At 56.5% G+C, this 24,428-nt stretch overlaps 1 protein-coding gene across 2 annotated transcripts in view; it reads left to right on the top strand.

Moving 5' to 3' along the window:
• Nucleotides 1–1,781: 1,781 nt before the first annotated feature.
• Nucleotides 1,782–24,428, top strand: part of Plxna1 (plexin A1) — a 42,013-nt gene continuing 19,366 nt past the window's right edge. Inside the window, exons 1-14 of one of the 2 annotated variants that reach the window (XM_004665125.2) lie at nt 1,782–3,042; nt 4,974–5,156; nt 14,258–14,398; nt 15,339–15,439; nt 15,690–15,813; nt 15,901–16,054; nt 16,491–16,590; nt 17,929–18,043; nt 21,002–21,202; nt 22,806–22,902; nt 22,985–23,178; nt 23,289–23,440; nt 23,521–23,641; nt 23,956–24,092. In XM_004665125.2, coding sequence (XP_004665182.2) covers nt 1,804–3,042; nt 4,974–5,156; nt 14,258–14,398; nt 15,339–15,439; nt 15,690–15,813; nt 15,901–16,054; nt 16,491–16,590; nt 17,929–18,043; nt 21,002–21,202; nt 22,806–22,902; nt 22,985–23,178; nt 23,289–23,440; nt 23,521–23,641; nt 23,956–24,092 — 3,059 coding nt within the window. In that variant the 5' untranslated portion in view covers nt 1,782–1,803. Of the gene's footprint in view, nt 3,043–4,973; nt 5,157–14,257; nt 14,399–15,338; nt 15,440–15,689; nt 15,814–15,900; nt 16,055–16,490; nt 16,591–17,928; nt 18,044–21,001; nt 21,203–22,802; nt 22,903–22,984; nt 23,179–23,288; nt 23,441–23,520; nt 23,642–23,955; nt 24,093–24,428 lie in introns of both variants that reach the window. The other variant, XM_045153262.1, reaches the window with a different exon arrangement.

Below are 24,428 nucleotides of genomic sequence, written 5' to 3'. Positions count from 1 at the left end.
GCCAGGCCTGTGCCAGGGATTAAGGCTGGGACTGAATTCATGACCAGGCCAGGAGAGATGTCTCAGGCATCCCTTAGCAGGTGTGGGGGCAGGACAGGGAGCCCTGGTTGAGAGGGGGTTCTGGTGGCATAGGGGCCACCAGGCTACGAGGGCAGTGTATGGGAGTAGAGGGAAGGTGTGTACACCTGGCTGCCTGCCCACCCCTATGCTCAGTACCACCATGCCTGAACATCAGCCAAGGAGTGGGGTAAGAAGTCCTCAGCACACAGGACAGGGCCAGAGACCCTGCTGTCCTCTGTGGGTGGTATGTACCAGCATTTTCAAGCATGGCTTTGGCTGTCTCATCCACCAGGGAATTGTTGTCGCCCCCTTTTTCAGCTGTTAAGAGTAAGAAAAATGATTGTTCCTATCAGCCACATAGCTACAGTGTACCATAGTCTGAATTTGACCCAGAACTGCTGAACTGAGGAACTTTCCAGAGATAGTGAGGGTGCATAGCAGGATTTGAGGGATCATGCTAAGATTTGGGTAACACTGACCTCGTGTGCAGGTCAGAGAAGTAACTCAAGCAGCTGTATGGAGTCCTGGCTATGGGTGGACACTGGTAGAAGACAGCTCAGTGTCATGGCTGTCTAGGACAGTGGTAAGCAGTTTGAAAGAGATTTAGAGGTGAAGTGAGACTATGCCTTGGGAGATGCCCAGGGTCTGGTGTGACGTTGAAAGCAGAGGTAGTCAGTGAGTCCTGGGCTGGGCACATAGGTCTGGTGAGGCGTCAGGTCAGGGTGGGGGCAGAAATGCTGAGGCCTAGGATTTAGGAAGTTGATTTCTAGAGGCTTTCTCTGCTTATAGGTGGGTGTGAGGCCAGGGGCCAGAAGGACAGGGGCTCAAGGGACAACTAAGAGGCAGGCCTAGGTCCACTGGGGAGCCAGGGAGTGCCAATATGGGTAACAGTTGTTAGCTGGGTGTGGAGATGTGGGTGGGAGCTGCATATGGCCAGCTTCTGGCTCATTCCTTGGAGCACATAAGAGGCTGGCCAAGATCAGTCAGTGAAGCAGCCCCATGGTCAGGCTCCAAAGAGAATGGTTCAGACTGTCCCTGGCCCAAGCTAAGAACCATTGCCATGAGGTTGTGGGACCCTCTGATGACCATTTGGGGTGAGGTCTACTGGACTGTCAAAGAGTCCTTGGGAGAGTGTATGGGTGATAGCATGGGACAAGGGCCATCCAGAGCCATGCTGCTACTCTGGGTCATCAGGATGGCTGGCCCTGTGTTGGGATGGGGACACAGGTGGCTGGAGTATGCACTGTAGCCCATGTGCCCGGCTCTTGAGAGGCTGCTGGTGGTCACAGCGGTGCTGTTTTCCCAACAGCCTCAGTGAATGAGGAACTTGAGCTGTCTTTCTCCCCAGGCATGGCCAAGCTTGGAGTCAGGGCAGTGCACTTGAAGTTGGGGTATCAGTCACCCTTGTCACGCACTCTGTGTTCCCATTGTCTTCTTTACTAGCAGTGACAAGGCACAGGTTCTAGCGTACTAGCTGCCGCTAACCATGGCATGTTCTCTGGCACTTGGCTCACCCACTGCTGGCAGGCCTCAGGACAGGGAAGTGTCTTTTCTGCCTCTGATTCTCCTGGCTGGGGGATCCTGAGGGTCCTGCCTTCTAGAGGTGTCCACACAGAACAGGGTGGGTGCACATAAAAAGTTCATGAGATGGGAGGGGATGTATGTATGTGGCATGTGCAGGCAATGCCCACATTCCCACCCTGTCTTGTTTGTTCTCCCAGTGCTGAGGCTCCCTGCCCCGTGATGCTGGCCACTGCAGGACCGGAGTTCTTCCGCCCAAGGCCCTGGCCCACCATGCCGCTGCCATCTCTGAGCCTGAGGACTCTGCTGATGCTGCTGTTGCTGCTGCTGGGGGGCATACGTGCCACTGCAGGCTTGTCACAGGCTGGTGGGGGTCTACAGCCCCCCTTCCGCACCTTTCCGGCCAGCGACTGGGGCCTCACTCACCTTGTGGTCCATGAGCAGACAGGCGAGGTGTATGTGGGTGCCGTGAACCGCATCTACAAGCTGTCGGGGAATCTGACGCTGCTTCGGGCCCATGTGACTGGCCCTGTGGAGGACAACGAGAAATGCTACCCACCTCCCAGTGTGCAGTCATGCCCACACGGCCTGGGCAGCACAGACAACGTCAACAAGCTGCTACTGCTAGACTATGCCGCCAACCGCCTGCTGGCCTGTGGCAGCGCCTCACAGGGCATCTGCCAGTTTCTGCGGCTGGACGACCTCTTCAAGCTGGGTGAGCCACACCACCGCAAGGAGCACTACCTGTCCAGTGTGCGTGAGGCAAGTAGTATGGCAGGTGTGCTCATTGCTGGGCCACCTGGCCAGGGCCAGGCCAAGCTCTTTGTGGGCACACCTATCGATGGCAAGTCTGAATACTTCCCCACACTGTCCAGCCGCCGGCTTATGGCCAATGAGGAGGACGCTGACATGTTTGGCTTCGTGTACCAAGATGAGTTTGTATCCTCCCAGCTTAAGATTCCATCGGACACATTGTCCAAGTTCCCAGCCTTCGACATCTACTACGTGTACAGCTTCCGCAGCGAGCAGTTCGTCTACTACCTCACGCTGCAACTAGACACGCAGCTCACCTCACCTGATGCCGCTGGGGAACACTTCTTCACCTCCAAGATTGTGCGTCTCTGTGTGGATGATCCCAAGTTCTACTCATACGTGGAGTTCCCCATTGGCTGCGAGCAGGCCGGGGTGGAGTACCGCCTGGTGCAGGATGCCTACCTGAGCCGGCCTGGCCGTGCCCTGGCCCACCAGCTTGGTCTGGCAGAGGATGAGGATGTGCTGTTCACTGTGTTCGCCCAGGGCCAGAAGAACCGTGTGAAGCCGCCCAAGGAGTCAGCACTGTGCCTGTTTACCCTGCGGGCCATCAAGGAGAAGATCAAGGAGCGCATCCAGTCCTGCTACCGTGGTGAGGGCAAGCTCTCTCTGCCCTGGCTGCTCAACAAGGAGCTGGGCTGCATCAACTCGGTGAGTGGGCAGGAACTCCAGAAACCCTCCTCAGTTCCCACATCTTGTCCACACCTCAGTGACCCTACTGTGTGTCAGGTCTGCCCTCGACTTCCCCAGCTCTGAGAGATGGGCTGCTCTCAGCATGCCAGCCCCCATGCCCCAGGAAGGTGACGGCACTCAGCCGCACAGCTCCCAAGGCCCTCAGGGACATTGATGGCACTCTGCCACATGCCTGGTACAGTGCTGGATGCTTAACCAGCTTCATTTGGTTCCCATTTTGTAGGTGAGGTTTTGGAGGCTGACAGGTGGATGCACTTGCCCAGGGTCACACAGCCAGTCAGAGGCAATGGAGCCAGGTCTGACCATACAGCGTCCTGCCACTGTATCTGCAGAACACTTGTTTCCCCAAGTCCTCTTGACCATACACCTGCTTTCTGGACCTCCTCGCCATGCCCAGTGGTGGAAACTAAAAGTATCTGGGTGCACCCTTCCAGAGAGCAGCCTTGACATCAGGGCATCTGTGCTGTCCTGTACTGGGTGCCCTGCAACCAACCTGGCCAGCCTTGGCTTCAGGTCTTGTCTGTGCCTCCATGCCAGGGACAGCCCCAGCCTCAGGGTGGTCACTGGATGTGGTCAGCCAAGTAAGAAGGCAGTCACTGGGCTGGAGAGATGGCTTAGTGGTTAAGCGCTTGCCTGTGAAACCTAACACCCCAGTGCAAGGCTCGATTCTCCAGGACCCACGTTAGCCAGATGCATAAGGGGGCGCACGCGTCTGGAGTTTGTTTGCAGTGGCTGGAAGCCCTGGCGTACCCATTCTCTCTCTATCTATCTGCCTCTTTCTGTGTCTCTTACTCTCAAATAAATAAAAATGAACCACAAAAAAAAGAAGAAGTCAGGCACATGGCTTGTTGGATACTTAGGGAAGCTTGTCCCTCTGGCTGTAGGTTTCTCATCCCTGAACTGAAAGCCACAAACTTCCCCCAACCAGAACAGTGTGGGTCCCTGCTGTCCCCTCTCCCTGGTATGCTCTGCATATGGCCAGGCCTCTTGAGTGCATGGGGTGGATATAGTCACCCAGCTTCCCTTAGCTTCCCAAGGAAGGCATTCTGTACCATACCCATAGAAATACTGAGGCTCAGAGGGTAATGCCTTGCCAGAGCCCCACACTGCACTCTTGGGAGCCCTGCCCCTGATCTTGGAGACCTGTTGCCCTTTCCTCCCTGCATTGGTTCCAAAGGACTGCCAGTCTGGCCTGGCCTAGCCTGATCTCCCTGTTCAGCCCACATTAGTGGTGTCTCCCCTAGCAAACCTCAAAAGCCAGAGAGCAAGCAGTCATCCTCCCATCTCCCTGTATTCCCACCCCTCCCACCTGCCATCTCCTTGAACTTCCATGCCCAGCAGTCCCCAGAACCTTGAAGTATTGATAACTTCCTGCCCACACAGCTGATCCCTCTCTGTGGCTGCTAGGTGTGCCTGGCTGTCTCCTGCCTTAAAACCAGTCTTGTCTCCACATGCCACGTTTGTAGAGGGAAGACTGCTGCCGGCCTCCTCCCACTCCACCATCCCCTCCTCTCTCCATTCTGATGGCTCCTGAGGTTCTGAGGATAGATGGCCCAGACTCATGACCACCTACTGGCAGCCCAGCTGTCCTCCCTTTCTCAGGTTATTTCAGTGTAGAGACTGATGGTCCCATTGCCTTTCTCACTCCCTTCAGAGTGGGTGCAGGTGGGATGGTTGCCTTGCTGGGCATGCTCACTGGTCTGGGACAGTCTGAGTCTCTTTTCTCTGCCAGTGAGCCCTGGACTCTCCCATCATTGTAGAGGTTGTGTTTAGGTCTATACGGCTCTGTGCTGGCCCCTTGAAGACCCTCCTGGGCCCGTCTTCTCTGGTTTTGTCCTCTTGATATTGAGGTAGGCTGTGCTCAGGGCTTACCCTCTCATTTCCCACAGCCCCTGCAGATTGACGACGACTTTTGTGGGCAAGACTTCAACCAGCCGCTGGGGGGCACGGTCACCATTGAAGGCACACCCCTTTTTGTGGACAAGGATGATGGCCTGACTGCTGTGGCTGCCTATGACTACCGAGGCCGAACTGTGGTATTTGCTGGCACACGCAGTGGACACATTCGCAAGGTCAGGCCTGTGTGGGCTGAGGGTGGGGTACCCTTGGCTGAATGTGAGCAAAGGTCCTGTCAGGGCAGAAGGACAGCATTACTCTGTGACAGAGAGGCTGGGTCTGGTGAATGAGGTGGTCACTTTGTGACCTTGACAGGCTCAGCTACCTGGGATACCTCAGAAGGGCCTTCAACCTTGTGGTAAGGTTCCCTATATCTGGTGTGTGTCTGGAGATATGAGGTTAGTTGGGGGCCTGTCTTCTATGTCCCACTATGCAAGAACCTTCAGGACCACTATATAGAAGCCTGGGGTGCAGAAGCTGAGGCCAGCCTGGGTGTCCCTGGCTGGGAGAGAGGCTTGTGTAGATGGTGGACTGGCCTATGAACTCCCTCCCCGCCGGGCCTGCTTCTGCCCTGGGAGATCTGGTGTCTGCTGAGGCAGCACTCTGCCTCAGCCTGCCCCGCTCCCACCCACTGCAGCACAGCAAGGGCAAGGCAAGGGGAGCACCCTGCCTCCACCCCACTATAGCTTGGCCCTGGGGGCAGGTGACCTTAGTGACTGAGGGCCCAACTCAGGTCCTAGGATGAGAGTGGCTCTGTACAGTTGCCCATGTGGTTTCCAGGCCTTCTTCCCAGAATGGGAAGCTGGACAGAGGCAGGTAGGGCAAGAAAGGCTTTCTGGAAGCTGTGGGCAAAGGGGCTGCCTGCCAGTGAGCGGGCAGTGGTGGACAGCACCCCACCTGATTGGAGGAGCTCCTAGTGGCACTGGTGGGGTTACCTAGATGCCCCAGAAAGCTGTCGAGCGGGTGCCGAGGATGAAATAACAGCTAAAGGCTCTTGCTGACACAGGTCCCCTCCCTCCTGCCTGCCTGCACACCCGTGGGTGGGACTGGGCCTGGGGCCAGTGGGGCCTAGCTGGCTCTCAGTCCCCAACCCTGTGTATGGGAACCAACCATGTCCCAGTGCTAGCTGGTCTGGAAATTCTGGGAAGCCTCTCAGCCTCAGTTCTCCCCCACCCCCCAAAGCAATTCTGATGGCCATGCTTGGGCTCGGGTGCTGATGGTGGCTTTGGGGCCATAGGACCTCAGCTGTTGACCAAGGGGCACCTGGCGAGTGGAGGCTGATGATTGGTCAGCTCAGACCAGGCCCCTGCTGCTTGGCAAGAAACCCCTGTGCTCTCAGAGCCCAGCCCTGTGTTGTGACCCCACCCCCGCAGTGCAGGTGAGCCCTATGGCTCTCCCCTCAGCTTTCCCACCACACCAAGGAGGCCCTCAGGGCTGAGTAGTGCCCAAAGGGGCCAGTAAGGTGTGTGTTGGGGTGGGATTGTGCCTGGGGTGGAAGCTGGGGTACAGTCAGCCTGGAGACATTGCCTTGGGGCTCCCCAGTGTCTGCTTCCCAGCTAGAGATGGGCTACTAGGGCTTGTAGTGTCCCTTCCATGGCTTGGGGGCTGAGGCATGGCAGAGAGGCTCATCAGAGGCAGGGAGAATGGGTCCCTCCACACTTGTCTCCCCTGTTGCCTCCTGGGTCCTAGAGATCCCTTTGGCTGAGGAGCTCAGAACACAGCTGTTCCCGTGAGTCCTGCTGATAGTGCTCCCACGTAGGCAACTGAGGCCTCGAGTGTAGAACCAGAGTTGGGCTCCAGCCATCCTCAAAGAGGCCCTGCCCTCCTTCCCTGCTTTTCCTACCCCTCTTCCTTTCCCCACCCTAGGCCTGGGAGGCAGTTGGGTGGGAGGCAGGCAGGAGTTCCTCTGCTCCCCAGGACAGATAACTCCTCAAAAGTGGTGTTCAGACTGCAGCTGGGCAAGGCCCTTGCACCCAGCCAGTGTCCTCTTTAGACCAGGTCTCTAGCCCTGCCTTTCAGAGCCTTGTCCTAGACCTAGGATCCTAGCATTCCTGGATGCATGTGGGCTGGGTGTCTGTGTAGCTCTTGAGTGAGTAGACCCTTTGGGGAGAGTCTGGGATCAGCTGCCCGGGGGGCTGCATTGGGGAAAGAGTCTTTATTTGGAGCTCTGAAGTTGAGCTGGGTGCATGCTTCGCCCTCCATGATACTCCTCAGAGGACCTGCTGCCACCTGAGCCCTTGCACCCCGTTCACCCATCCTAGTTGTGAGGACTCAGGCCATTTTTGTGCCTAGTGTTGTGCAGATAGTAGAGTTCCAGCAGGCTTGTCACTGCTCTCTGTCTGTTTTTTCCTAGCAGCTGCTGACCCCATGACCTCATTCAGGCCTTAGAGATTGGGGCCACCTCCAAGTGGTGCCCTCCAGCACCACATTGCCCAGTAGGACAAATCAGTTTGTGCCTGGATGTAGGATGGGCATGGAGATATGCCTCTGTGTTGTTCAGGACACCTGCTCCCCATAACTGCTCTTAACTGGGGCCTGTCCCACCTTCAGACACAGGATAGCCACACCCCCATCTTGACCCATTCTTGCTAGGGGCAGTACTAGTGGGTTCCTCATGGGCTGCAGTGGACTTCAGGGAGGAGGAGCCTAGACAGAAAACAGAAAGGAGGCTGCTAGGCCTAGTTTCACTGACTGTCAACTGCAAGGTGGGTGCCTGTGGCCCCACCTCCTAAACCAATTTTGGCACTGTGATCCTGGGGACCCCCATGCCACCCACTTAAGCTACTGGGCCAACCTCTCTCCACTTTCCCAGGCCTGGGTCATCCAGGGTTTTAAAAAGCGTCTGGGGAGCTCCAGAGACTTGGCTGGCCTCAGGCCAGGCCCTGCCAAACGTGTTGTTGTGTAAAATTGTGGCAATTAATTTAAAACCTGCCAACTTCAGCTGCTGAGGCCTGGCTGGGGGTGCCCCTGCCTCCCCCTCCCTTCCCTAGAGCCCTGCCTGCCACCTGCCCTTCCCCCTACAGAGGCTGCTTCTCCTAGGTTCCCCTCCCATTATCCTCCTTGGCCTAGAGACCCAGCCATATCTGTGGCTCTCCTCATAGTCTCCAAGGACCATGCTCTGGTTGGAGCTCCTTGTCGTAGCCTTTGGTTTGTGTCCTGCAGAGCAGCCCAGGTAGGGAGGCCCTAGAGTCCTGCTAAGTGGACAACTCAGGCTAATAATACAGAGCTAGGGAGAAGGGTGCCTCTAGCCACCTTCATCTTGTCCCATCATTAGTTCAGAGCCAAGGATAAGGATGCCAGATGGAATGTGGCCCTGCTTGCTCAGGCATCCAGTTTTACAAGAGAATCTGAGTTTGTGCATTTTGAGTGAAATGGCTCAGTTATAAAGCACTGGCAACTAATCCATATTTTCAGAAAGTACTCTGGCCCATCTAGTGTGCCTATGGGACACCCATTTATAGTTAGGGACCTGTGCTGTGGCATGGTACAGCTTCGAGGAGAAGCATCTCAGGCTTGTGGTGTGCCAGACCTGGGGGGCGGGGGGCTGAGAGCACTGGATGAGGCCATCAGGAGCCCAGCCAATGGGGAGGGCTTCACTGGCCAGTTCTGCTGTCTTGAAGCCTCTGTTTTTCCTCCCTTGGACCTGGACAAGCCCTGCTTTCCTGTGAGCTATTGGGAGGCCAGGGAAGGAAAGGGAAAGGGGGCCATGCTGAACAGGTCACAGAGACAGCCTTCTCCCCATCTCCTTGCCGTGATCCTTTGGAACAGAGGTATGGCTGCAGTCCTGTGCATGCAGGCCTCCTTGCAGGCTGTCCACTTCCCTCCACCTTAGCCCCTGCTGTCCCACCTGCCCTAGTCTGGGTCTCCTTTCATTCCCAGGACATGTATAGAGGTGGGTCTCTGAAGGGCTCATGTATCTCAGGGCCTTAATCAGTATCTCCAGATGCTGGCCGGTGGTGCTAGCATAGCTCTGCTCAGCACATCTGAGGCCTGGGGCAGGAATGTAGCTTTCACCTGCTGCACGGGCCCCTGTCTGCAGCCTCCACCCCCTGTGGCCTTTCTTCTTCCGTAGATGGTTCTGCTCCCTGGAGCACCAGTTGTCAGGCTCTGCCTAAACTGCTCTAGGCCTGGCTGCCTGCTTTAGGCCCTGGACCTCCGATGCCTCCAACTTGCTTTGTGCACCTCTGCACCCAGCCCTGTTAGAGATCCTTTGCCCTTGGTGCCGCCTGTAACACAAATGTGCGCAGGGAGGGGTGACCTGAGGACACACCACTGGCACCCACCATCCCCAGAGCCCCTCCCAGGCCCCGCCCATCCCCAAGAATGCCCTGGCTGACCTCTGTCTCTGGCTGTGTTCAGGGCCGGAACTTCTCTTGGCTGAGTCATGTGCATTTCCTTTGTCTCCTTGGTGAGGCCGTCCCCACTGCTGTGCTGAGACTTGGGTCCACAGGCCACACAGTGGGTCACATGCAGCTCAAGCATCCTTCTGTTCTGCATGTACTGTGCATGCTGAGGGGTCTGTCCGCAGCTCTGCTCTGTGAACCTGACTTGAAAGGGCATGGGTTGAACAGTTCAGGAACAAACTTGGGCTTCCAGTCTTTACCATGCTCTAATCAGACCTCCATGATGCCTCTTGCTGCTTCAAGGACTAGGTGGGGGCTGAGGCTGTCTGTCTGCCCTGTCCCTCTGCTGGTCATGAGCAGAGTCTGGAGTAGTCTAGACTGCCTGCCTCCCCTATGAGTTGGCTGCACTGGAGCATGTGCCTGTCTGTTGTTGGTTCTAGAGGCTTCCCACTGGAGGCCAAGTTAGGACACAGGGAGAGACCCGGTTAGTGGGATCGAGCCCCTGGACCAAAGCTTGTGGTACCTAAGCATATGTGCATTGCTTGTGTTTCCCAGTGGGCAGTGTCATCCAGCCATGCGTGGATGGCACTCTTGGTATAGCAGAGAAGGCCCCCATGCCTTGAGCATGGCCAGTCTGGGTCTTCCTGAGTGCCTACCCTGGGCAGCCTTTCCTCCTGAGGTAGTCAGGACCCATCCGTATGGCAAGGGAGGCTGGAGCCATTCAATAAGCGTCCAGGTACAGGGAACATAGTTCAGAGTCTCCAAGCAGACACCTCACCTCCCTTTCTTCAGAACTCCCAACTTCTCTCACAACCCTGTGAGACAGTGTTGGTGAAGGGGGAGAGCAGGCAGAGGTCCACTGCACAAAGGGGCCAGTGCTGGAGCTGTTGCCTCTAGCCTTGGCTGTCCTCCACGTGTGGGAGCCTGACCTCATTGACCCCTGCTTCCCTATGTGGTAGAGTTTGGGGTGGGAAGATGGAATTCCTGAGATCCTTGCTGGTCAGGTTTGCTTAGCCCAATTATAGCTTCTGGGCTTCTTGTCAACTGCGTTTTAATCAAAACCCAGTTACACCAGAGAAAGCGGCTAGCTGCTTTACTAGTATCAGACCCTGCTTGACCTTTGAGAGTGTTGAGGATCCTAGAGAAGACAGGAGAGGGGTTCTGTAGGGAAAGGGAGGCTGTTCTTGGCACCACTCTCCATGGGGATAGGCTTGACACTGTTACAGAAACGGAGATGCCTCCCTGGCTCCTGCCCCTGGCCCCTGCCTCCTTTCCTGCCCCAAGCCTTGGAGACTGGATCAATTCAGCCAGTGTACCCTGCCCCCAAACACAGGCAGGGAGGCCTGGGCTGAGCAGTGCTTCAGGGGCCAGTTCTGGCTGCCATCTCAGAGTGGGCAGAGCAAGGAACCTCTCCCCTTCTGGGTTGGGCCAAGAGGGGCAGCCTCCTGCCTCCAGGCAGCTAGGGCGCGTGCCGGCCTTGGCACACGGCCTGGATGGCCCAGACGTCCTCCTCAGCACCCCCGCCTGCCCTCAGCCTGGAGAATGGGCTCTTTGTTGGCTCTGAGCTGGACAGACAGCTGACCTGGCCAGGCTGTCAGCTGCCCACCACCCGCATATAGCAGTTGGCCAGGGCCTCAGGTGATGGGAACCTAACAGCCAGCCTGGGACTCAGGCCTGCCCTGCTGATGGCTATCTCCTCATGGCCCTGAGGTCTCCTCAGGTCTCCTTTTGCAGGGACCCTCCTGGGGTATCCTGAGTTACATGGTTAAGGCTGCTTCCTGGTCTGCCTTGTGTGGTATCTGGTGCTCCATCCATGGGGAAGTCAGAGTCTGGTGTGGCCCTGTGGAGAGGCTGCTGTGGTGGTCAACTCAGATTCCAGGGTGTACACCTCTATACACAGGGCGGGGGCAGCTTATGTCCCCTGACTGGGTGACTCTGCTGCAGTACCTGAGATGAAGGGTCTGTTGGAATCAGCAGTGGAAGGGGCATTTGGGGAGAACTTTGTAAAGCAGGAAAGCAACAGCTAGAGGTGGCAGGGATACCCAGGATGCCCTGCCCTAGCCTATGCATTCTTGTGTACTCTGCCAGATGACCAGCTGCTATGGCAGGAGGCTGCTGGCCCAGCTGCCTCCAGGTGGGTGGCCTGAAGTGGACAGCTGGAGGCTGAGGCTGTAGGCGTTTGCACATGGGCCCTGCTATCTTGCCCTGTACCCGTCCTGCTGTCTGGACCTTGGTGCTCCTGCCCTTCTGGAATACTCCCCTTGGCAGGGTGCTGGCTTCAACCCTCCCTCCCCAACTTTGGGGGTATACTATGTCCTGTCCCCATGTGTAGCTGGGATCCAGGGCTCAATTCCTTTTCACAGGGTCTCTGTGAACCTTGTTTTGCCTCCTGTCTGGTCTAATGAAGGTCACTGTGCTGTGGTGACTGAATGCTGTGGCAGGGACATGCATGGCAAGCATATCCTGGGGACTGTTCCAACCTGATGTTCCCACACGGAACACGTGCACAGGGGCCCCACCATGCTTGTACACACACAGGGCCCTCCTCATGTGTGTACACAGGGACCCCATCATATACAGAAGGACTCAGCACATGTGCACAGGGACCAACCCTGTTACACTGGTTTGCCATTGGTCCTGTCAAGCCTAGGCATGGCTCAGCCAGCACAAGAAGCCATCACACCATAGTCATGTCTACCCTCTGGCCTGGCAGGCCACCTCTTCACCCCCTCCCTCCCTGCCTTCCTCTGCCTCAGGAACAGTTCTGTGCTCATCCAATGGCCTCTCCCCAGAATTGGCCTCTGCTGAGCCATGTCCCTGGGACCTGTCTGTACATGTGACCCATTGCTGGGCAGGTGGACAGACAGCTGGACTCGCGTGCCCCTAGTTGCAGCTGTCAGCCACCTGTCCCAGTGTCTGAGCCTACAGGCCAGGGGCGGGGCATCCTAGAGCCTGGGCTGCATGCCCTCCCTGCGTTGCCAACTCTGGAGTGAGGCCAGCCCTGGCGTCCACATGCATGCCTTGGAGCTGGTGTGTCCATCCTGAGTGAGGAGGATGATGGCAGGCTGGGAAGGGTCAGGGTCAGGCCCTCAGTATCACCTGGCCTCAGGTGGTCAGGTTGGCACAAGGCTGGAACCAAACTCCCTAGGGCACTGTCCAGGACCCCTCTGCATTCAGGCCAAGACACCAGGAATGCCTAGCCTGTGGTGCAGGCAGTAGACCTCTCATGGAAAAGTGGAAGTCTAGGGACATAGATGTCATAGGAATGTGGAGATGGGTGGGGCTAGCGGAGAAGTGCAGAGCCCTGGCTGTGGTCTCTGAGATTGGAGGCTTTGAGTCTGGCATTCTGGGTCCCTTGTTCCTGTCAGCGGGCTGTGTCCTGTCGCCCTCCCTGGCACCTGACTCAGGTCGACCTTCCCTGGGCTCAGAGAGGCTCTGTTGGGGGAGGGTAGCTTATTCTCATCTCACTAGTAGAGAAACCAAGGCAGAGGAGCACTCCTCATGGGTCTGGTAGCTGAGGTGGTTCTGAGCTGGGTTTGGACCAAGGCAGCATGGATCCAGCCTGGCCTATACTTCCAGCTTACCAGGACCTTCCCCTAGTACCTGGGGTTCCTCCCCTGCTCCACCTGCAGTCGTGGGGACAGGCCTGGGTGGGTGCACTGGACAGCCAGGGCAGATCTAGGTTAAAGCTGAATGTTCCCACTTCCAGGGCTCTGGGCTGCTGTAGCCCCTCTTCACCCGAGCCAGTACTCTAGACAGCCAAAGTTTGGGCAACTGTGCCCCCAGTCCCTGCCTCTCAGCTAGGCTGAGCTGCTGGGCATCTCCTCCTCTGCCCTGTTCTTCCTGGTCTGGTTTAACTTAAACTTGCTTGGAGGGGAGGCAGCTGAGCGGATGTGGGGGTTGAGGGGTGGCCCAAGCTCTCAGGAATGTGACCCTCCCCCTCCAAGCCCAAAGCCTCTTGGCCCTGAGACACACAGCCCCACCCTGGCTGGCCCCTAGCCCAGCCCCTGACAGAGTTGGCTTAAGCAGGGAGCTGCTTTCTCGCCTGCCTCTGCCACCCCAAGGCCTACCCTGCCTCCTCATTGTGGGGCACAAAGAAGAGGTCTGTGCCAAGCCTAGTCCAGGCCCTATCCTGAGGTAGAGGTAGAGAGGTGATCCCACAGACAAGTCCAAGGCCAAAGATGGGTGATAGGCAGGCTCGTAGCAGTGGGCAGAAATGAACTACAAGCCCTGTGCCCAGGAGACGGTGCCTGGGCCGACCCAGCCAGGCAGATGCACCCCACAAGTTCCATCCCTATAAAGCCCCCTGGGTCTCTGTTAATTAAATACATTTGTTTGGTAAAAGCAACTAAAAATACTTGCAGCCACATCGAGGCTGTAAGGAAAGGAGCAGGCTCATTAGCGCCTGGTTTGTTTGGGATCTGGAATATATTTCCATGCCGATGAGACGCCTGCCTTCCCTGCCTGCCTTCTTGCTGGGGTGTCCCTCACCCCCAGAAACTAAGAGCTGGCCTGGGCCTCCCCATATAGGAGGTGCCTGGTCCTGTTCCTCAGCTGCACCTGCCCCTCCTTCCAAGCATGCCTCTGCTGGTCTGGAAGGAGTTCCTGCTTGCTATGGCCCCTGCAGCTTAGGAGTGGATGCTGCAGCCCACACATACACCACCCTGGGCCCTGGTGTCTGGGCTGGTGGAGGAGCTGGGGCCAAGGCCTGCCTGGGCCCATACTGTCTTGCTGTCCTTAGGCTGAGCTAGGCAAGGGGAAGTGAGTGTGGCTGGCCTTACCCTTTTCTGAAGCCTGCCTGGTTCTTAGAGGGCTTTGGGGAGGTGTCTGGTGGATGAGGGGCAGTCGGACCCTTATCCTCAGGTGGAATGGGGCTGAAGCAGAGAAGCAGCCAGCTGTACACTTCATGGAGGACCCCTTGCTTCCTTCCATAGATCCTGGTGGACCTCACGAGCCCCAGTGGCCGACCAGCCCTCGCATATGAGAGCGTGGTAGCCCAGGAGGGCAGCCCCATCCTGCGTGACCTTGTCCTCAGCCCCAACCACCAGTACCTCTATGCCATGACAGAGAAGCAGGTGGGTGCCTTAGCTGTTCAGCTGTGTGCTGGCATGCAGGAAGCTGGGGGAACCTGTCAGGACTCAGGAAGCTGCTTCTCCCCCTGGGGTACTCCACCAGTTAGAAGAATTGTCTTGTCACCCAGCAGACAGTATATCTGTCCCTTGGGGGCAGAGTCATGAGGAACCCCATACCATCCATGCTTCCCCAGACTGTTGGGGCTGGAGTGGGAACACTTTGGGCCCTTTCCACCCTGTGTAACTTGTGAGCACCGGAGTATATGTGTGAGTGGGAGCATTGGCCCATGCAGGTGCCGTTGAAGGGTGGAGCTGCATCCGGAGCCTTGGGTTCTTGGCCTGGGCCCTTTCTAGCTCTGCCCATCCTCTGTAGTGGGCTGTGGATGTTTCCTTTGTGGGGCTGCAACCAGCCTGGCTTGCCCAGCTCTTTTTAAGGCTGTGGGCTTTCATGCTGGGCCCTAAGGCAAGGGCAGTAGAACCAGAAGCTAGCCCTGCTGCCCTCTGGCCAGGCTCGTCCTTCTCTTCTACATCTCCCCTAAATATAGTGGGTTCTTCTGCCCCTAGGGGTCTCAAGGCTGGAGCTTCTGGTGCTGGGATGCTGCAAGGCAGCAAGCAGGATTAGGGAGACCCAGAGCCTGTCGGCCCCTCTTAGCACCATTGGGGTCTGCTTGAGCTATTTGTTTGGAGGCTGACAAGCCCCTGAATACCCCAGGATGCCCACTCTGAAGAGTCCAGACAAGCAGGACACTAAGTGTGGCTAGGCCTCAGCTGGCTGCCCATCCTGCGCTCCCTCGATAGCCTCTAGGGCAGAGGCCGGCCTGTAGGACCTGCTTGGCCAACAGTGTCACCAAGCCTAACTTTTGAATACACTGAGCTCCTGGGGAGTGGGAACTGCAGGGAGAAGCTGGAAGCTTGGGGCCTCATGCCAGGGGTCCTTCCCCAGGTGACGCGAGTACCTGTGGAAAGCTGTGTGCAGTACACGTCCTGTGAGCTGTGTTTGGGGTCTCGGGACCCCCACTGTGGCTGGTGTGTCCTGCACAGCGTGTGAGTCTGGGAGGCCTGACTTGGAGGGGTGGGTGACACTCGATCTGGTGGCCACCAACCTGGGAAGGACCATAGGTAGCCCATTGTGTCTCACATAGTCACATTTGTCCTGAGTCTCCCTCTGTTTCCACTGACCATTGTCAGGATTGTTCCCAGGGTGGGACTGGGAGAAGCCATGTCCTCAGCCTGGGCATGGTTCTGTGGTGGGTGGTTCTATGCACACAGCCGTCTCAGCACACTCTGTCCACAGCTGCTCCAGGCAGGACGCCTGCGAGCGGGCAGAGGAGCCCCAGCGTTTCGCCTCTGACCTGCTGCAGTGTGTGCAGCTGACTGTGCAGCCACGCAATGTGTCAGTCACCATGTCCCAGGTGCCGGTGAGTGTAGCTGCAGGGGAGAGGGGTGTGGAACTTGGGGGTGAGTAGGTGAGTACCAACTCACTTGATCCTCTTGCTGTGAGCTAGCTCGTGCTGCAAGCATGGAATGTACCAGACCTCTCAGCTGGCGTCAACTGTTCCTTCGAGGACTTCACGGAGACTGAGAGCATCTTGGAAGATGGGCGCATCCACTGTCTCTCACCCTCTGCCCGAGAAGTAGCGCCCATTACACAGGGCCAGGGTAAGTGGATTTCCACACTCTTGTGCAGTGATAGGCCTGGCTGGGTAGGGTGATGTCAGCAGTGGGGGATGAAAGGACAAAGGCAGTAGGCTGTTCAGGGTTGAGCAGAGCTAGAAGGGCATAGGCCCTATGAGGTCAAGGTAAATGGGAGGGATCAGCCCTGCATGGAATGAAAGCCTGTGAAGATGGGGACAGCACCCTTCTACTTGCTGTAACTCAGCACTTCCCAAGCAGCACTAGTGAGCCAGCCCTCCTGGAGAAGGAAGCTGTGCTAACCCCTTGCTGTCCAGCCAAAGAAGGGGTTGGAGTCCTGGGGCCACCTGGGCTGACTGGTACCAGGACCTGCAGAATCAGCAGCAAGCCTTCTGCTGTCCTCACTGGAGTCTGGGCCCTGCATCCTGTGGCCCTGGTGACTCAGTAGGCATGGCTTCTGCAGGAGATCAGCGAGTGGTGAAGCTCTACCTCAAGTCCAAGGAGACAGGGAAGAAGTTTGCGTCCGTGGACTTTGTCTTCTACAACTGCAGCGTGCACCAGTCGTGAGTGTCCCAAGACCCTGCTCATTCCCTTCTCACATCCCCTGGATCCTAACGTGTACACCCTCTGTAGGCCTGCCGTCATACAGCTGGGGTTAGGCCAGGCAGACCGGTGACGAGTCCTGGTAAAAGCAACCTGCCAACTATGTGGCTGCAGGGTAAGGCCACAAGGGTGGCACAGGCGGGAGGCTATGGCTGAAGTTTTTGCACCTGTTTGTTGGGAGCTGTTGTAGAGTCTGGACAGTGACACACGCAGGAACATGGGATAGGGTAGGACTGTGATGCTGCTGGCCACCAGAGGCTCTGGAGGGAGATAGTGGTCACTCAGTGTCTGCTGTCTCTGGACCTAGCCAGTGGCTGCTGGATGACAGGATACTCAAATCTCTGACCCCTGCTGGGCTCCTGGTTGGACACAGAGAGCAAGGAGGAATCAACTTTACCTGCTACTGCCTGTTTGGGCTGTGAACACTCAGCCTGAGGAGGGGCAGGGAGGTTGGAGACCTACTATGGGTTCATCAGAAACCAGAGAACTGGTCAAATGAAGGCCTGAGCTCTGCCTCCCAACCTGGAGGGCCTGTGGCATAGGCAGAGGGTGGGAAGGGAATCCCCTAACAGGTAATAGAGTTTGGCCTCAGACACAAGGGTGTCTGGCTTTTTAGTCATGTCTTTGTTTGCTGACTGACTCATCACTCTGCACAGTGTTTTTAGTTGCCAGTATCCTCCTTTTTCCCAGGCAGGAAACTGCTCTGACAGGGAGCTCCAGGAGTACCAGGACTGTCTGGACAAACAGTGGCGAGCTGGTAGGGCAGAGAGTGGTGGCAACCTTGAGGCTGCGAGACTTCATGGACAGAGTTCTTGCAATGGCTAGTCCTTTGATAATTCCTAGGTTGAGTTAGACACAGACCAAGCAGTGACTGAGGTTCTGAGATGAATGGGTTTCCATAGTATAGTGACTACCTTGTTCACCTAACTCATAAAGTAGGATGTGAAACCTGGGCCTCAAGTGTCCTAACAGGTTTCCTGGGCTGCTTATCATCAGTTGGCAGTGGTCACTGTAGTGGCTACAGGGAGGGAGGACTGGTGGGTTATTAAGGTTCACGAGAAGCAGTAAAGAGGGAGCCGGCAAAAGGAGGTAGCAAAACAGTTCTCATAGGGCCAGCAAGACTGCTCTTGGAGGCAAGGCCTGTGTAGCAGGCAGAGGGTTTGGAAGCCCCTCCCAACCTGGATTAGCTAGTGCAAAGGCTCTGCACTGACACTGCAGAGAATAACAGGGCCCTGGGTCCCCACAGGGGAGATGCAGCCTGGGTTCCCAGAACTCATCACCTCACTCTTCCTCTGTAGCTGTCTGGCTTGTGTTAATGGCTCCTTCCCCTGCCACTGGTGCAAATACCGCCATGTGTGCACAAACAATGCTGCGGAGTGTGCTTTTCTGGAGGGCCGTGTCAATGTGTCTGAGGTAAGTCTGGGCAAGGGCACAGGGGTGGAGGCAAACCTGAATGTCACCCAGCAACAATCATGGGTGACGGTGACTGGGGTGTCCGTTGCATACCATGAGGTGTGACTAGGGTAGGAACAACCTCCTAGATGATGTTAAAGTCAGAGTCCAGACTATGGACCTGGGTCTCATTTGTGATCTTGGGAGATAGGGGAAAGCTTCAGTGATGGAGGACTTAGAACAAGTGGACACCATGGGTGACTGGCTCCCAGGCATGATCCTAGGCCCAGAGCTCATGTGCTGGGAGTGGCCTTGCAAGGCAGGTTGCGCAGTGGTCCGAGTTCTTCCAGGCCAAGAGGGAGCACTTTGGATTAGCCCACAACACTGGTGGTTCCTGGAGTCAGTGGTAATGGCTAGTGGTGAGGGGTGTTTGGAGCCCAGCCAAGGCACTGACTGTATTTATGATCATCAAGCCACTCCTAGAACTGAGGCTCTGAGCTGGGACAGGGCTTGCTCCTGGTGCTTTCTGGGTTTGCATGGACAGGAAACTGGAACAGACTCCTGGGGCATAGCCTGTGGTATGGGGCCAGGACTTTTAGGACTTGGTACAGGGCCAACTCCTTGGTTGTGGATCCCACATCACTGCTAGAATGGGAGAAGTCATGATCCACCTGCTAGGGCCCATTAGCCTGGAGTGGAGACCTGGTAGAGGAGGTCCTATGGTTTCAGGGACCTGTCCTCCCTTGTGCCCCTGTTCCTTGAGTACTTCCTGTATCCTTCCTGCTTTCTAGTTTGAAGTCTACTATGACAAGGTGACAGTGAAAATCAGGACCCTGGGCCTTGTGGTGATGAGGTCCATGAAGTAGGTGGTGGGGGAGCCAGGAAAACTGGGTGAAAGACTTCCTGAGAAGGTGCTTCTCTGGCCTGTTTGCAGGCATAGAAAGATGCATCTGGCCTTCCACAGGAGACCCATCAGGTGTCCTTCCTAGTGGTCTGGTGGGCCACACCCATGCTCAGGCCTTTCCCACCTGCCAGGCCCTGGGATGTTCTGGCATTTCCAGAAGGGAAGTGGACAGGTGGTCCTAGTTCTGACCATCTGTGAAAGGGAACTGTAGGTCAGGTAACCTAGAGCCTGACCTGAGTCAGAAAGCATCTCCAGGGACTGGAGAGATGGCTTAGCAGTTAAAGTGCTTGCCTGCAAAGCCAAAGGACCCAGGTTCAATTCCCCAGAACCCACATAAGCCAAATTCACAAGGTAGCACATGTGTCTGGGAGTTCATTTGTAGCAGCTGGAGGCCCTGGCACTCCCATTCCTCCCCCCACCCCCACTGTCTCTCTCTCTCTCATCATCTTTCTCTCTCAAATAAATAAATAATAAAATGTTTTTTAAAAAACAAGCATCTCCTTCCCTCACACTTCACAGGCCTGAGCCCCAAGTGAAGAATGATAGGCAGGCCCAGGGCCCTTGAGCAGGGACCCTGGCACCAAGCTGTTATGCAGCTGCCTTCCCAAGGGTCTGCTGGGGCACAGGAAAAGGTCGGACCTTACAGGCAGGTCTGCTGATCCCAATGGCTACCATGGCCTCCCTTCTGTGTCTTTGGTCAGGAGGGCCTGAGGTAAAGGTGGCCAGTGTGAATTAACTCAAGACTAACTCATTGTGCCCCTCAGACTACCCACCAGTTGTAGTTTTCACTGTCATTCCCCAGGTTTGAGAATGTGTAATCAGAAAACATACTCTTGTGTCTGGAAAGGCCAGGGGAGGTGGGAGCCCCTTGGGGAGGCTCAGGCAGGCCTGTGCCCTTAGTATAGCTATCAGCTTGGTGGCTAGGCAGATAGGAGAGCAGTGTCAGGGTAGAGGAGTGGCTGCCTGGGCTCCAGCTGGCCATGTCTGCCCTTTGCCTGCTGTATGTTCACATGGGAGCGTGGCTGAGGGCAGCAGATAGTACTGGGGTCCCTGGCTGGGACTTGCACTGGGTGAGCCTGCTCATGTCTCAGTTTCTAGCAGAGAAGTCTCCCAGCCTTGCCCCCACCCCAGCTCCCTGCAGATGGGTCACCTGACGTGTGGTGGTAAGGTGATAGTGGAGCTCAGCCTAGCATGGTTTAAGGCACGGAGGTTCTAGGGCGAGCCAAGACTGAGTTAGTCCCATTTTCATGGCTGGGTCCCAACCCAGACTGCTTCCTGAGTCTTGGGCTGTAGTCACTGGGTGTCTTGTCAGATGGTTGGGTAAGTACTATCATGAATATGGACCCTGCATGCCAGTGCCAGGGCAAGTTGAGGTTGTGGCCAGTGGATATAGGGCATCCCACAGGCTCAGCAGTTGATGGCCAACTTGCCGACTGGGCCTTTCCAGCTCTGCTATAGTAGTACTGAAGGGCTGAGTCAGAGACTAGGCCTTCCCAGGACTCTGTGAGCTCTGCATAGTATATCCTGAGCCCACACCCACCATGGGAGCTGTGCCAGGGCCCAGGGAATACGGCCTGTTTGCAGCATCCCTATTTAAAGCCCACTTTGCACACTCCCCCGGGGCAGAGGCTCCTGAGGCAGCTGCCAGCCGTGCTGCAAGCAAGCCGGGCATTGCATCAGTTATTATTGCTGAAACCCTGGCCCTGGGGGCCCTGACTGTTTTTCTGCTGGGCTCCAGCTATTTTTACATGCTCCCCAGGCCCCCAGCTGAGAATCTGTTGCCCCAGCTGCCCATTCTTGGCTCCTCCTGCCTTAGGGACCTGTGCAGCTATAGGCCGGGTGAGGCGCCTTTGGCCACTAGCATGATGGGGCCCTAGAATCTAGGTGTGAGCAGGCTGGCCTCTAAGCCACAGTTTGGTAGGGAGCGGGATTGATGGGCCACTGCCCCTGCCATGCTCAAATGCAGGGTATGTAGCAGCACAGTGGACCTGGGCTCTGTGAACCAGCTGTAGCCTGGAATGCTCACTCCCCTTACTGGCCAGCCCCAGCTCAGCCAAAGCCTTTTTTGTACATAGGATTGTCCACAGATCCTGCCCTCCACCCACATCTACGTGCCTGTGGGTGTGGTGAAGCCTATCACCTTGGCTGCACGGAACCTGCCACAGCCACAGTCAGGCCAGCGTGGGTATGAGTGCCTTTTCCACATCCCTGGCAATCCAGCCCGTGTTACCGCCCTGCGTTTCAACAGCTCCAGTTTGCAGTGCCAGAACTCCTCGGTGAGCCCCTGGATGGTGTGCTAGCCACAAAAGGCCAGCTTATGTGACCCAGTGTGCCTTGGGAGGGTTAAAGGCTCTGCTGGTGCAGCTGCATTATTAAGGTCCTGAGTGTTGAATAGCCAGATGATGTAACTATATAACCTGTGTCCTGTGGTCACAAACAATGCACCCGGTGGTCATGAACATGCTACCACCATGAGCATGTGTACATTGGCAGTCAGCCTTACCTGCCAGTGGGTCAAAGGACAATGTTTGGTAGTCACACCTCACTCAGTGACACTCCACAAGCTGTGCTCCTGAGCTCAGCAAGCTTGGTGTTGGGCTTCTTTGATGCTGTGCTCTTTATGGAGCTTACCCTTTCCAGGTTGGGGAGGGGTGTGTGGAAGACAAGTCTTGAACTCTCCTTTGGTTTACTGCTGGTTAATAGGCCTCAGTTTCCCCCTCCGCTCAGGACAGGCATAGTCAGAAGAGCAGTGGATTTCCTTGGGTTGCAGCATTAGGCACAAATCTGTTGGCAAAGCCTTGGTGGTTCTGCACCCACTGGTCTCCTCAGGAGGGTCCTTGATGAGGCTAATGGTCTGGTTCCTGAAGCCCTTGGATGACACAGGTCTGTCCAGCAAGACAGGAGGCCTTGGGGGTCATAGCCAACTCTCGGGCTGCAGGTCAGGGAGAGGTGGGCTTCCTTCCCACCAGGGAGGGCTATACTCTTTCCATTTCCTCCGTGCTGTTTCCTCCCATCTCTCTACCAGCTCCCCACATGCCCTGCACCCCATGCTCCTCCCTGCTCCGACTCCTGCTTCCACTTCACATCTCCTTCTCACCTCATCCCTTGTCCTTTCTCAGACCCCCACTTATCTTTAAGCATGTTTAAAGGGAAGAGAGAATATCAGAGAACTTTATAGGATCCAGATAAAATGATGAATTTCTGGGCCACTCTTTGGGACAAGTCAGGGAGACCAGCATCTCCAAACACAGGAATAGAGTTGAAAGCATCAGCTACAGGAAGGAGGAGGCAGCTGGAGGGGCAGTTGGTCTGAGGCCAGGGCAGACTCCTCTGGGGAGGAGCAGGAGCAAAACCAGTCTCCCAGGACAGTGGTCTTCTGGCCTGTACCAGGCTGTAGGACACAAATGTCACACCCCTCAAGGCATTCCTGGCCCACTTAACAGAAAAGATGCTGCGGTTCACAGAGCATTCCTGATGCTGTCCAAGGGCCCATCCAGGAGTCCTGTTTTCCCAGAAGGCAGACTGCAGTTCCCAGAAGGCAGAGGGTTCCCTGTGGTTGGCAGTGTTGTCAGAGATAGCCTTGGAGGTCAGCTTGGGAAGCAGGCAATTGATATGGAGGTCTTTTCATGGCTGTAGGAGATGGAATTTGGCAGGGATGTGGAGCCATGGAGCCAGGAAGAAAGCCTTCTGTGGATGAGGTGGGCAGGAGAGAGCTGTGTATAGCCTTTGTCACAGGTATTAGGTGCTAGCCTGCCAAGCCCACCCAGTGGTTAGTCTCAGAGCTTGTAAGGGGCTCCGACCCAGAAGCCTTAACTCTCTAAGTGGCAGGGGGTATGTGGCCTGTCTCTCTAAACCTGACCACTGTGCCTGTACCAGCAGTACTCCTATGAGGGAAATGATGTCAGTGATCTGCCCGTGAACTTGTCAGTTGTGTGGAATGGCAACTTTGTCATCGACAACCCCCAGAACATCCAGGGTAAGCGGTGAAGCCAAAGGTCCGGGTGGGCAGTGTGTGGAGCCACACTGACCGGGCCTCCCCTCCCCTCTGCCACCTGTAGCCCATCTGTACAAGTGCCCAGCCCTGCGCCAGAGCTGTGGCCTGTGCCTCAAGGCTGACCCACGCTTTGAGTGCGGCTGGTGTGTAGCTGAGCGCCGCTGCTCCCTGCGCCACCACTGTCCAGCTGACATACCCACCGCATGGATGCACGCCCGCCATGGCAGCAGCCGCTGCACGGACCCCAAGATCCTCAAGGTATGCACTGGAGGCCAGGCTGGCCCCAACCCCCACCCACCCAGCACCACCTGTTACCTGGCACAGTGAACCCTTTTCACTGCTGGGCTTCAGTCGCTGCATTTCCACAGCTGTTTCCTGAGACTGGCCCCCGTCAGGGAGGGACTCGGCTGACCATTACTGGTGAGAACCTGGGCCTGCGGTTCGAGGATGTGCGGCTGGGAGTGCGTGTGGGCAAGGTGCTATGCAGCCCTGTGGAGAGCGAGTACATCAGCGCAGAGCAGTAAGTGCAGGCTGTGGCAGGCAGGGTTGGGGTGGCCCAGAAGGAATCCTTCTTGTTGCTGATGCCCGCCATGCCTCTAGGATTGTCTGTGAAATTGGGGATGCCAGCACATTGCGGGCCCACGATGCCCTGGTGGAGGTGTGTGTGCGGGACTGCTCCCCGCACTACCGTGCCCTGTCACCTAAGCGCTTCACCTTCGTGGTGAGTCCAGCCCTAGCTCCCCTCTCTGTGCCTGGTTGCTCTGAGAAACTGGTTAAGGGTACTGCTAAGGTCTGCTTGGGGTATGGGAATAGGCCCTGGCCCACAGCCAGGCCATATCCTCTGGTGTAGGATACTGCCCCTATGCCCCCACCTTTAGGCTTTCTTAGCATCTGGGAACACAGGGTATGAGATCCAGCTCAGGCCTGTGGATTCCTGTCTGGGGTTTGGCCAGCCAGCAGGGGGGTAGGCTGAGCCGGGACTGTGCTCATGTGGCCTGAGAGGGACTCTTCCCTAACAAGTCCCTCTTCTGGCAGACACCAACCTTCTACCGCGTAAGCCCCTCCCGTGGGCCTCTGTCTGGGGGCACCTGGATTGGCATCGAGGGAAGCCATCTGAATGCGGGCAGTGACGTGGCAGTGTCCATTGGCGGCCGGCCTTGCTCCTTCTCATGGTATGGGGCGGGGGGGGGGGGTTCAGGGCTCTCCCTCTTGGCTCTGCTGCCCCCTCCTGTTGCCTGGGCAACGGGTATGGAGAACCTGGCTGGGGTGATCACCATGGAAACACAAGAGGTGGAAAAGGTTGCTGTGGATACAGGGGCTGACTCCAGAGTAGGTAGGGGGTATGGCCCAAACTCGGTGGGCAATCGCTGCCCTGGCTCCTCCCAGGGAGGGGGTTCCTTATGAGCAAAATAAAAAGGTTTTTTTTTAAATTTTTAATTTATTTATTTGAGAGTGACAGGCAGAAAAAGAGGCAGATAGAGGAAATGGGTGCGCCAGGGCCTCCAGCC

The sequence above is a fragment of the Jaculus jaculus genome, chromosome 6, assembly GCF_020740685.1.
Source record: "Jaculus jaculus isolate mJacJac1 chromosome 6, mJacJac1.mat.Y.cur, whole genome shotgun sequence".
Taxonomy (NCBI): domain Eukaryota; kingdom Metazoa; phylum Chordata; class Mammalia; order Rodentia; family Dipodidae; genus Jaculus; species Jaculus jaculus.
The sequence above is the reverse complement of the archived record's forward strand: the minus strand, read 5'-3'. Positions and strand labels throughout refer to the sequence as shown.